This window comes from Onychostoma macrolepis, chromosome 18, assembly GCF_012432095.1.
Source record: "Onychostoma macrolepis isolate SWU-2019 chromosome 18, ASM1243209v1, whole genome shotgun sequence".
In the NCBI taxonomy this organism is placed as follows: Eukaryota; Metazoa; Chordata; class Actinopteri; order Cypriniformes; family Cyprinidae; genus Onychostoma; species Onychostoma macrolepis.
In genome coordinates, this window is record NC_081172.1 from 10,789,103 (window position 1) to 10,802,164 (window position 13,062).

General features: G+C 38.2%; 1 protein-coding gene across 1 annotated transcript; it reads left to right on the forward strand.

Moving 5' to 3' along the window:
* The first annotated feature begins 2,116 nt into the window (after window positions 1-2,116).
* On the forward strand, window positions 2,117-12,901 carry slc12a3 (solute carrier family 12 member 3). The gene is made up of 26 exons (XM_058751305.1): window positions 2,117-2,422; window positions 2,636-2,758; window positions 3,049-3,124; window positions 3,307-3,402; window positions 3,558-3,697; window positions 6,386-6,496; window positions 6,579-6,690; window positions 6,821-6,951; window positions 7,073-7,157; window positions 7,356-7,510; window positions 8,040-8,147; window positions 8,271-8,394; window positions 8,474-8,575; window positions 8,856-9,011; window positions 9,183-9,282; window positions 9,438-9,552; window positions 9,909-10,046; window positions 10,157-10,263; window positions 10,344-10,426; window positions 10,510-10,596; window positions 10,680-10,781; window positions 10,872-10,983; window positions 11,713-11,799; window positions 11,926-12,061; window positions 12,154-12,221; window positions 12,357-12,901. The coding sequence occupies exons 1-26, from the start codon at window positions 2,174-2,176 to the stop codon at window positions 12,496-12,498; spliced, it is 3,045 nt and encodes a 1,014-aa protein (XP_058607288.1). The 5' UTR covers window positions 2,117-2,173; the 3' UTR covers window positions 12,499-12,901.
* Window positions 12,902-13,062: the final 161 nt, after the last annotated feature.

Here is a 13,062-nt window from a genome sequence, read left to right on the forward strand (position 1 = left end):
CGGCCGGCTGCAGTGTCTGCTCCAGCTCCCTCTAAGCTCTGCTTTGCATTTTTAACCGTTAGCATCTGGAGCTGCTGCATTAATATTAGAGTGCACTTTCCCAAATTCAAGGTACTGGATGCACAACAATCAGGCTGTTCAACTTTATTTCACCCTTTGAACAAAAGCTCTTCTTCAAAGACAAATCTGGTCCTTTTTTTATTAAATCTTGCAGCATCAGTACATCATACGTGTCAAATAGGAACTCATTTTGCTTAGGAGCCTGGAGAAGAAGATCTGGAGGACAAAGATTCATCTTCACACCTCCTGGACTGGTGTGTGAGGTGTGTGTGCTGCAGCTGGTGTTGTGAATCAGGCCGATGTCACACGTCCGCGATAACCCGGCTATTTCACAACACCAGGGTGGCACCACACCGCTGCCAACAAAGGAGCTCTACCTAACAAATCATCCATCCCCTTCACAGAACTTACCTCTGTGTACATACTGTATGTACAGTCATGTATTATCCTCACTAAAAATACAGTGGTTCTTTGAAATAAAACTTTTTACAACTAAAATGAAGATTCTCATTTTTAGTATGTGTGAAATATTATTTCTGTTTAAAGTAACCGTTTTCTATTTTAATATATTTTAAATGTAATTCCTGTGATGGCAAAGCTGATTTTTCAGCCTCATTACTCCAGTCTTCACACGATCCTTCAGAAATCATTCTAATATGCTGAATTGGTGATCAAGAAAAAGTTATTATTAATGTTGAAAACAATTGTGCTGCTTGCTTATTTATTTATTTATAACAATTATACTTTTTTTTAAGATCCTTACATGTGTAGTAAGATCAAAAGAATAGCATTTATTTAAAATAGAATTATTTTTCAAAAAAATAAGTTGTTACTGTCACTTTTGATCAGTTTAATGCATCCTTGCTGAATAAAAAGTATTAATTTCTTTCAAATGTTATTAATGAATGTTCTAATGTTATTAGAACGATTTTATGTAATATGAAAATTTGTCTGTGTTTCCTACAGTAGACTCATTGTAATTTCAATTTAAACCACTTTATACAGTCTTCCTTGTTCTGACAGCTCCCCTCAGGCAGCATGAGGATTTCAAAATGACCATTTAGTAGCTGGTTTTCTGCTTAAGCTCTCAGTGTCTAATAATAGAAATTTAATCAAAAATCTGCTTCAAAGGAGAGCACCTGTGGGTACATTTGCAGGAACTGCACTAATTACACTGAAAAAGCTCCACCTTTGGGGCTTCCAGACCAATTTCTGCAGAAATAATTACTTAACCCAATGCTGCTCCCTGGGTCACATGCATTGGCGGACATGGGTCTTTTAGTTAATGAGGAACTGTTTCTGCAATGATCAGTCAACGCTTAAGGCAAAAGGCTATCAGCTGGAACGACTGTGAGCTGCTGGCAGGTTAAAGTGGCTAAAATGAAGGTCACTACGGGTTGGAAAATTCTCTGATCAAGACAAATACACTGTCTCACTCAATATCGTTTCTTGGTCACACTTTATTTTAAGCTGTCTTGTTGCACTGTAACTATACATTTAAGCACTGAGTAATATTAATTAACATGGGGTTGCATGTAGCCTAATTATGCATAATTTACTGTTATTATTATAGTAAGTACATGTGACATGTAACAAGGACACTGTAAAATAAAGAGTTCATTTTTAAGAAAGTTTTCCTGGTATTGTAATTTGTCCTGATTGCTATCAGAAAAAAACACTACCAAACTATCAGAGGTGAAAAAACAAACACAACAAATTTTAAAATATGAAAATAAATAAATAATTGTCTTAGTTAAATAAGCTGACTATGTTTTCCCCAAATTTGTAATGTATTGTTTCTTATGCATGCCACAGGACTCTCAAAACCTGCAGTTGTCCTTGAGAACCAGTGTCAAGGATATCTGACTTGAGATCTGAGTCATTACATGTACTGATGATGTTTACAAGCCCCAGTACAAGCAAAAGGCCCTGCAGCAACAATTAAGAATTAATGACCATTACAAAAGCTTCTGAATATGTTCTCACACTAATCATATATCCATAAGTGGTTCCTTCCGGCTCAGGTATAATATAACCCTTCAAATCAAGCCCCCGCTTTACTCAGACGGCTGTTGATTCAGTTGTGTTGGAAGTACTGCAGGTCAATGAAGGGATGAACCTCACAACTGCCAGAAGCCCTTTCTCAGTCTCTTCATTGAGCAATGGAGATGACCGTAAGTTCAGTTTGGGGGGATGTAGCAGTTATGATACCGACAGCGTGGCCTCCCGCAGCTCTGGAGTCTTTTCTGGATATGACACGTTGGATACTCCGCCGAGTTATGACTTTTATACCAACACTGAGATTTTTGGGAGAGCAAAGAAGTCAAGACCTTCTCTCTTTCAGCTACACTCCAACCCACAGGTAGGAACGACATAAAACTAAACTTTTTCCTTAGATTTCACAAATAAACTTATTAACAATGCTGAAGAATGTCACTGAGTTCTCCACTGAGCCTCATTAGGATTTAATAGTTCAGGATGTATTGTAAATATATTCAAATAAATAAATCTTCAATCCATGAATCCATAAAGAAATAGTCATGTTTTCCACTAGCTCATATAAGTTTTCTCTTAGGACGACCCTTCTCCACCTCCTCTCTATGAGGAGTCGAGTGTGGACAAACAGAGTCCAGATGAAGATGAACCCACAGAACCTCCTCCAGAACCGGCCCGTTTTGGATGGGCTCAGGGAGTCCTGGTAAGAACATTTTAGATTACACAAAAAATACGCCAGATGTGTAAATGTTATTAAAAAACAGTGACCCCAAAATGTATTTGGGGCCACACTTGATACACATATCATATAATAACATTTTAAAAGTAGAGGAATATTTTATTATATTGAGAAGGCATTCTTTTAAATGTTTTAAAGTATGTATGTTTCTGCATATGGGTAAAAATATACTCCAAACATCTCAAAGTCAAGCAGAAAGTGTTCCTCTGAATGGATTCTGTTTGAGCAGCGCTGTATTCTATTACTCCCTGTAGATCCGCTGTATGCTGAATATCTGGGGTGTTATTCTGTACCTGAGGCTTCCCTGGATCACAGCTCAGGCAGGGATTGGTATGTCAGTCTCTGTTGTTATATGTCTTGATCTCTTTATTTTTCATGTGTGTATTTTACTGCTAAATCCCGACTTGATTTTTGTAAAACCCCTTGGGGCTATTAAGTTACAAATCATTGTGATGTATTTTGGTGTGTCAGTGCTTTCTATTAAAATTAACATGTTCTTCTTTGCTTTAAAGGACTGACTTGGATTATAATCTTGGTCTCCTCCTCTATAACGGGCATCACTGGCTTGTCCACATCGGCCATTGCCACTAATGGAAAGGTTAAAGGAGGTAAAGATAAACGATACATGTATACAGTATGCTGAGTAGATTTGACTAACATGAAGCCATTATGTTTTCAGGATGCAACATTGCCTAGTCTTGTTATTTAATCACCATCAGATATTGGCAGTGATATTTTGTATTCTTTGTATTTCTCTCTCCAGGTGGAACATATTTTCTGATCTCTCGTAGTTTGGGTCCAGAACTAGGAGGCTCGATTGGGCTTATATTTGCTTTTGCTAATGCGGTAGCTGTAGCCATGCACACTGTTGGCTTTGCTGAAACAGTACAGGTGCTCATGCAGGTGGGTGATTATGGACTAGTATACCAGAATACACTGAAAATTAAAGATGTTAAAAATTGTTATTGTACTGCCATAATTTACTGTTCCAATCATTTTTCTTCCATGGAACACAAAAGGAGAAATTTTGAATGGTATTTACTGGTTATCTGGTTAAATTTACATTTAGTCATTTTGCAGACGCTTTTATCTAAAGTGACTTACAATTGGGGAATACATAAAGCGATTCATCTTGAAGAGGCCAAGTCTCAGGCATTGTTCAAATAAGTACAAGCTAGCAAGGGGATGAATAAATAAAGGGAAAGATAAAGTTTTTTTTTTTTTTAAGTTTAGGATGAAGTCAAGTAGTGTCGAAAGAGATGAGTTTTCAGATGTTGCTTGAAGATTGAAAGGATCCAGCATTCCGAATAGGGGTGGGAAGATCATTCCACCAGCCAGGAATGGTGAATAAGAATGTTCTGGAGAGTGATTTTGAGCCTCTCTGTGATGGTACCACGAGGAGTTGCTCACTAGCAGATCTCAGACTTCTGGAGGGGATGTAGATTCGTAATGCTGAGTGGAAGTAGGCGGGTGCTGAGCCAGTGGTTGTTCTATATGCAAGCATCAATGACTTGAACTTGATGTGAGCTGCAACCGGTAGCCAGTGCAAGGAGATAAAGAGAGGTGTAACATGGGCTCTTTAGGGCTCGTTGAAGACCAGTCGTACTGCTGCATTCTGAATTATTTGTAGAGGTTTGATTATGTTTATGTCATCAGCGTAGCAATGGTAGGAGAAGCCATGTGCCTGTATGATGGGACCCAGTGATGTAGTGTATGTGGAGAAGAGGAGGGGTCCAAGAACCGATCCCTGAGGAACACAGTGACCAGTTGATGTGCTTTGGATACCTCTCCTCCCCAGGCCACCCTGAAAGACCTACCAGTGAGATAGGATTCAAACCAGTGAAGTGGAATCCCATTGATGCCCAGTGATGAGAGGGTGGACAGGAGGATCTGATGATTGACAGCGTCAAAAGAGGCATATAGATCCAGCAGAATGAGGACTGATGATTTGGAATCGGCTTTTGCAATTCGCAGGGCTTCAGTGACCGAGAGTAGCGCAGTCTCAGCTGAATGGCCACTCCTGAAACCTGACTGTTTAGCGTCCAGTTTGTTGTTCTGTGAAAGAAACAATGATACCTGGTTGAAGACAACTTGTTTGAGTGTTTTTGCTATGAATGGAAGGAGAGAGACAGGTCTGTAGTTTTCTATCAGAGAAGTGTTTAATGTAGGTTTTTTGAGCAGTGGGGTTACCCGAGCCTGCTTGAACACAGTGGGGAAAATGCCTGTGAGGAGGGATGTGTTGATGATGTGCCGGTAAGAGTGTGGGAGAGATTGCTTGGAGAAGGTGTGAGGGGATTGGGTCTAGAGGACATGTTGTTGGATGGCTGGAGAGGAGAAGTTTGGATACTTCCGCCTCAGTAAGGGGACAGAAGGAGAAGATGGGAGCATTAGCAGTGGATGTGGTTGGTTGGAGGTCCTGTGTGTGTGGAGCTGAGAACTGACTACTGATTGTTCTAGTTTTGTCTGTGAAAAAAGTGGCAAAGTCGTCTGCTGTTATAGAAGTGGTGGGAGGTGGTGGACAGAGGAGAGAATTAAATGTTCTGAAGAGATTACGCGTGTCTGGAGCGCTGTTGATCTTCTTGTGGAAATGTGAGGATTTGGCAATGTGGACTTCAGCAGAGAAAGATGAGAGCAAAGACTGATACCTACTCAGGTCCGACGGAGCATTTGATTTGTACCATTTTCTCTCTGCCACTCTGAGTTTGGTCCGATGCTCACGAAGAACATCGGATAATCAGGGGTTAGAAGGGGCAGCCCATGCTGGCCTGGAGGAGAGAGGACAAATGTCGTCTAGACAAGAGGTTAGAGTAGAGCATGCAGTGTCAGTAGCTGTATTCACATCCAAAGATGAGAAATGGGTAGGTGAGGGAAGAGAGGAGGATACTACAGAGGAAAGATGGGAGGGAGAAAGGGAGCGTAGGTTTCGTCTAAAAGTAACCGGTAAAGGGGTTGGTGGCACACGGGTGGCAAAGTGTAATGTAAATGTAATGAAGAAATGGTCAGAGATATGTAGTGGTTGAACCAAAATATTATCTGCAGTGTGTAAATTAAATCAAGTTGGTTGCCTGATTTGTGCGTGCTAGTAGTGGTAAGGCATTTGAGATCAAATGAAGCTAGGAGTGAATGGAAGTCTGCAGCACAAGGCTTGTCTAGATGAATGTTGAATTTGCCAAAGACTAAGAGTGGAGTGCCATCCTTCATGAAGGAGGACAGCAGTCCCGTCCAGCTCCTCTAGGAAGGTGCCTAGAATTTGGCCAGGGGGGCGGTAAATTACCACAATCTGGAGTTTTATAGGAGCTGTTACAGTAATGGCATGAGATTCAAATGAGTTGTAATTGCATAGGGGAGAGTGGGTAGAGTATTTCCAATTGTTTGAAATGAGCAGACCAGTGCCCCAACTTGACGTGGAGTGTGAGAGAAAGAGAAATTGTTACCTTAGAAATTGTTACCTAAAAGAATTACCTTTTATGTCCCACAGAAGTAAATGATGACAGGCTTTTCATATTTGGTTAAACTGTTCCTTTAATTACTGTAACTGCTTTCCATGTTTGAACCATGATTTTGATACATATTTTTTCTGATGCTCATCAGGAGAGTGATGTTAGCATGGTGGACAAACTAAATGATATCCGTATCATTGGAGTGATTACTGTCACCTGTCTGCTGGCCATCTCAATGGCTGGAATGGAATGGGAGTCAAAGGTACGTTTCTCAGCAGAGCGACTTCAATCGAGTTTGTCTAATTCATCTCCTAATAGTTGCACTGGTTTTGTTCTTCTCCCAGGCCCAGGTCTTGTTCTTCTTTGTCATCATGGTCTCCTTCGCCAGTTACATTGTGGGAACCATCATACCAGCCACTCCACAGAAGCAAGCCAAAGGATTTTTCAGCTACCGAGGTCAGAGAGCAATGCAGTCAATATGTTCCACAAATGTGCTAATAATAATACTTCATCCTAATTTTCTCACTGCTAGTCAGATTACACTGCCATATGTTCCTCATAAAGTGTCTCAATTTGTGCCCAATAGCTGATATTTTTGCGGCAAACTTTGTGCCCGGCTGGCGTGGACCAGAGGGCAGTTTCTTTGGCATGTTTTCCATCTTCTTCCCCTCAGCTACAGGCATCCTTGCGGGGGCTAATATCTCTGGAGATCTCAAGGCAAGTTGAGCTCCCAGTCTTAGTGATGTATCTTCCAATAAAATATTTTTATTTGTGGGAACTCAAGCCTCTAAAAGCTTGTTTTTCTGTCTATTGTTTTCAAACACACCACCTCCCATAGGATCCAAATATTGCTATACCCCGTGGTACAATGTTGGCCATTTTTTGGACTACTGTGTCATATCTCATTATCTCAGCTACTATTGGTGAGTATCAGAAATGCCTAACAAGTCCATGATAATGTCTGCTGATTATCATTTTATTTCTTTCTATTCATTTCTGTTGGTCTTTTATGTATGTCTTGTTAAAATTGTCAAATTGTACCAAATTTGCAAATGAGGCCCATTGTATCATACACTTACAACTGTGTTATTTCCCTGTTGTTTTCTTTAAATGCCCTCCAGGCTCCTGTGTTTTGCGTGATGCTTCTGGTGATATAAATGACACTGTGTCATCTTTGTCTGGGGAGTGTTTGGGAGTGGGCTGCAACTATGGTTGGAACTTCACTGACTGTATGACCAACAAGACCTGCCCCTATGGACTCAGCAATTATTACCAGGTGACCATTATGTCTAAATGGTCATTGAGTGGTGTTGTCAACAACATATCACTGAAAACATGTAAAAATGTCACCCAAATATTGTATAATCCAGTCCCTAAACATGAAATGTTCCCATCAGCCCAATATTAACCATCTGGTTGTCATTGTTGTAAAAATAATATGAAATACAAAAGGAAATACAAAAACATATGAAAATACTAAGCGATTTTTCAGAGACAATCTACAAATCAGTTATAGTGAAGTAGTCTTTGATAATGTATACTGTATGTACCCATCTAATAGGGAATGTTCTCAGAATGTTCTGGCAAGGTTCACCCCAAGTTATGAACAAACGTTCTTGCAGTAATGTTAATGGAATGTTCGTTCAAAGTTCATTCTAAATCTGGTCTTCAATAATGTTCTCAGAAATTGTTAGTACAAAAACTTTATTTATGCATCGTTCATCAAACAACGAGTGAGGCATTTTCAGAAATTTCTCTGGTGGGTTAGCAGAAATGATATGTTCTTCTGTCATATATCACTTTAGAGTATGAGCTTGGTGTCTGCGTTTGCTCCTCTGATCAGTGCTGGCATTTTTGGAGCCACTCTTTCCTCAGCCCTGGCCTGTCTGGTATCTGCTCCTAAGGTTTTCCAGGTAATGAATGAGCCCATAAACATCTTCATACCTCCATTGTCGAGTGCAAAACAATCTTCAGTGTTATTTACTAATTTAAACACTCTTCTTACTTTTCCTTCCCCATCACTTGTTTCTTTATAGTGCCTTTGCAAGGACAAGCTGTATCCAGGCATTGGATTTTTCGGGAAGGGTTATGGGAAGAATAATGAACCACTGAGAAGCTATCTGCTAGCCTACATCATCGCTATATGCTTCATTCTTATTGGTAATCCACCAAACATCGAAATGTACCCATGCAAGTTTTGAATGCTCTCAAAATACAAATGTTCTAACATATATTTCAGCTGAGTTGAACACCATTGCTCCCATCATCTCCAACTTTTTCCTCTGCTCCTACGCCCTCATCAACTTCAGCTGCTTCCATGCCTCCATCACCAACTCACCAGGTGAGTTACATCAAGCCACAATGGGTTAAGCTAACAGTTTTGCTAATCGGTTTAATGGTGCATACTGTAACCTCTGCAGGGCTGTTTTCTTGAGATAATGTCTGATAACGTGACAAATGCAAACAAAATAGGTTTTGCGGAAATAATTTTATATTCTATTTCAGCCATTTGTATTCTCATTAAGCTGCATGCTACTGTAAATTCACAGGTCTCAAAATAGCCATATGCATGTTGATGCTCACTGAAGCTTTTCTCATTTTCCTTGTGTGTGTGTGAGCAGGCTGGCGTCCAACTTTTCGATTTTATAGCAAGTGGTTGTCTTTGCTCGGAGCAGTAGTGTCTGTGATCATCATGTTTCTCCTAACCTGGTGGGCTGCTCTTATAGCCATCGGCATAGTCATCTTCCTGCTGGGATATGTGCTGTATAAGAAACCCGGTTAGACACCTACACTCTTTATAGCTTGTGGACACGAGTCTTTGTCAGAAATCATTTGTCTTGCAAAGCTCATATTATTCCATCGAGCATTTCAGCTTGACCCGTATATTATTGCCAAGCTTTAATCATGCGCTTAGTGCTTAACTATTGTTTGTGTTCTGAACATTTCAGATGTCAACTGGGGTTCATCAATGCAAGCCAGCTCATATAGCATGGCATTGTCTCAATGTGTAGGTCTTAACCATGTGGAAGACCATATTAAAAATTACAGGTGAATAACATTAATGTCCACCAATCATATATACCAATAATAGCCCCCTTGAAAATGTTCCATTTATGTTTATCTTCTCTGTTTTTCTATTCTGGCTTGTTCATTTTCGTCATTTCTTCCTGTGTCCTACTTTTTCCATCTGTTCTTTTTCTCAGGCCACAGTGTTTGGTCCTCAGTGGGCCTCCCTGTATGCGTCCTTCCCTAGTGGATTTCATCAGCACCTTCACCAAGAACCAGAGCCTGATGATATGTGCAAATGTCATGCCAACAGTGAGTCTACGAATAGAAACATTAAATGGTTATGAAAAGAGATGATGGTCTAAATAGTGGTTTGGTGGTTTAAAGTATGTTATTAACCTAAAGAACAAAAAAGCAATATTTTTTTTATTTATTTGACCATATTTTAAATATATAAATGTAAAATTAAAATACATTTATGATTGTGGATTCTCACAGTCATAGAAAACCTATACCTAAATTAAAAATAATATTAAATATGGAAATTATATATATGAAAAATAAGTCAGATTTAAAAGTTTAAAAAAAGTGAGACATTTTTTAGCTATAGTATTTCATTGGCTAGAAATTGCAATTGCTGTCTCTGACTGACTGTGTGTTATTGACAGGGTGGACCTTCACCTGGCGCTGTGGACTCGGCCAAAATCAGTACTCATTTAAAATGGCTAGACAAGCGTCGCATTAAGTCCTTCTACCACACTGTAGTGGCTGATGACCTTCGTGTCGGTGTACAGATGTTGCTGCAGGTCACCCATCTCCCATAATACACCACGCTTCATATTCTAACCATTTATTTGATGAATATGTACCACCAAAATGAGTCTGGTAATGTCTGTTTGTGATGGTTCTATTTCAGAGTACGGGTTTGGGTCGGATGAAGCCTAATGTCCTAGTGATGGGATTTAAGAAGAATTGGCGTAAAGCTCAACCAAGCAACATTGAAAACTATATTGGAATTTTGCAGTATGTATATCATATGGTTACCTCAGTGTTAAATTCCGATAAGAAACGTCAAGGCATGTGACCATTTCATATGTTTTTAGCGATGCATTCGATCTGCAATATGGTCTGTGTGTTCTTCGGATGAAGGAGGGTCTTGACATAAGTCGAACAATGCAAGCACATGGTATGGAATATTTCAAAACTAACTTTCTAAAAAATTTCTATAGTTTTTATCGCTTTTCTTTCTGAAATTTCCTTTCACTGTAGTGAATTTAGGGTTTGAGATTTCTACTGAGCAAGCACTTGACACAAGGAGCTCAACTGCTACTACATCACCCACAATTGACACATCACGTGTGTATTCAAGCTCTTTAATACTGAATTTATTCATGGCTGTTGATCTTTTAGCCAAAACATTTGTATATCCTGTGTTGCAGTGGACCCTGAGGAACTAATGGCCACATCCCAGCCAACCACTGCATTTCAGACTAGACAAGGAAAGAAGACCATTGATGTGTATTGGCTCTCTGATGATGGGGGTGAGTTACACTGATATACAAATAATGTGTTCATTTTTAGAGATTTTATAGTGGAAAAACATGTCTTTTAACAATTCATTGTGTTGTCAGGTCTGACACTATTAGTGCCTTATCTCCTGACCCGTAAGAAGCGCTGGGGCAGATGCAAAGTGAGGTTGTTTGTTGGAGGTGAAGCTCAACAGGTTGATGAGCAGAAACAAGAGTATGCATAACCTTAATTGTGATACTTTTAGTGGTAACAATTTATAATACCCATGTCTGTATTACACATATTACATGTAAATATATACTACCAAAAGTTAAATTTTTTTAATGTTTTTGAAAGAAGTCTCTTATGTTCACTAAGGCTGCATTTCTTTTATTAAAAATAAAGTAAAACCAGTAATATTGTGGATTAAAAAAAAAAAAGGTAAAACAGTAATATTGTTCAAAAATAATCAAATTTAAAATAACTCTTTTGTATTTGAATCTATTTTAAAATGTATTATTTTAAATGTAATGAAATGTAATTTATTCATGTGATGGCAAAGCTGAATTTTTAGAAATCATATTAATCATTCTAATAAGCTGATTTGGTGCTCAAGAAGCATTTCTTATTATTATCAGTATTGAAACCAGTAGTGCTGTTTAATATTTTTGTCAAAACTATAATGTATTTTTTGGATTCTCTGATGAACAAATTTTTTTTACAATGTAAAAGTCTTTACTCTCAGTTTTGATCAATTTAATGCTAATTTAATGCATAATTTCTAAAAAAAATTATAATAATATTTAATCATATAATACATACAATATATTAATAATATAATTTATTTATTAATATATACTTAAAAAGATATATCTTAATGAATTCATTAATTTTAACAGCATGTATTTAATTGGTCCTCAAAATTTCAAAGTTGATTAAGAGCTTGCATTTGTCTATTTACAGGCTCAAAGCTCTGATCAGCAGGTTCCGTCTGGGTTTCCAAGATATTCAAGTCCTTCCGGACATCAATGGAAAACCACAGTCTGAGCAGTACAGATTTTTTTTTCAATTTATTCAATTCCTGTTACAACTTTCTGCACTTACCTATTAAACTAATAGAATGTATATTTTTATGAAAACAAATGTTGTATTTGTGTCCCCAAATGACTGAAACAGCATTAAAAGATTTGAAGACCTCATAGCTCCGTACAGAGTAAGTTCAGTCCAAAAGGATGGTCAAGAAGTCGATGAGACAACAAAGGATTTCTCCTGGATGGTGTCTGATGAAGAAATGGAAACGTTCAGAGCTAAGGTATTTCAAATGATGGTGTTCAGATACGTAGCCTAATTTCCTTGTAAGCCATGCATCATATTTTAAAAAATGTTTCTCCCATGTTTGTGCAGTCCCTCCGGCAAATACGCCTGAATGAAGTTATTCAAGATTACTCAAGAGATGCTGCACTGATCATTGTGTAAGTGTTATTCATACAGGATGTGGTGCCATGATATCATTTCGATTAGGCCTGCACAAAAAGAAAACTTTGATCGACCAGTTTAACTATAAGTTGTGTGAGGTTCTAAAATCACCTGTTATTTTATTTTGGCAGAACGATGCCTGTGGGGCGAAGAGGGGCGTGTCCCAGTTCCCTTTACATGGCTTGGCTAGAGATTGTGTCCCGTGACCTTCGACCTCCAGTTCTTCTTGTCCGAGGCAATCAGGAGAATGTGCTGACGATGTACTGCCAGTGAACACCACCTTTTCCTGACATAACTGTTCACACACGTGCATCAGATGAATAGAAACTCTTGTTAAAGACATGTTAAAATTATGACAGATTTACATACTTTCATATTGTGCTTCATACTTGTTTTGATGTTAATAGGGTGTTTGTTTTCAATGGTTTAACCTTTTTTTCAGTATATATTCAAAAATATAAATGTTTGCTGATTTAGATCTTATGTACTTTCTCCAGAAGTAATAATTCAAACAATTTCCTCTCCAAACCACAAATTAAGTTACAAGAATCTGTTTATTCTTAATTCAGTGATTGAACAATTTGCATATGTATAGATTTTTCTTTTTCTTTTTAATGGCAACTCTAATATTACTGAATATATTTAATAAATTGCTACTTATGTATTAAATCTGTTCATTCTCAGACTATTATTTTACTTTATGGCACTAAGGCAAACCTAAATAATTTGTTTAGTCATTGAAATGAAATGTTTCATCTGCAATTAATCAAAATGAACTATTTCAATTATTTATAAAGTTTAGTCATGTCAAGTACAACATGGGACAGACCAAAATCA

Coding starts and splice junctions, on each gene's coding strand:
- slc12a3 (XM_058751305.1), top strand. CDS start 2,174: ATGAACCTCACAACTGCCAGAAGCCCTTTCTCAGTCTCTTCATTGAGC. Junction 8,148..8,270: donor CTGCTCCTAAGGTTTTCCAG/GTAATGAATGAG, acceptor GTTTCTTTATAG/TGCCTTTGCAAGGACAAGCT. Junction 10,047..10,156: donor GTGTACAGATGTTGCTGCAG/GTCACCCATCTC, acceptor GTTCTATTTCAG/AGTACGGGTTTGGGTCGGAT.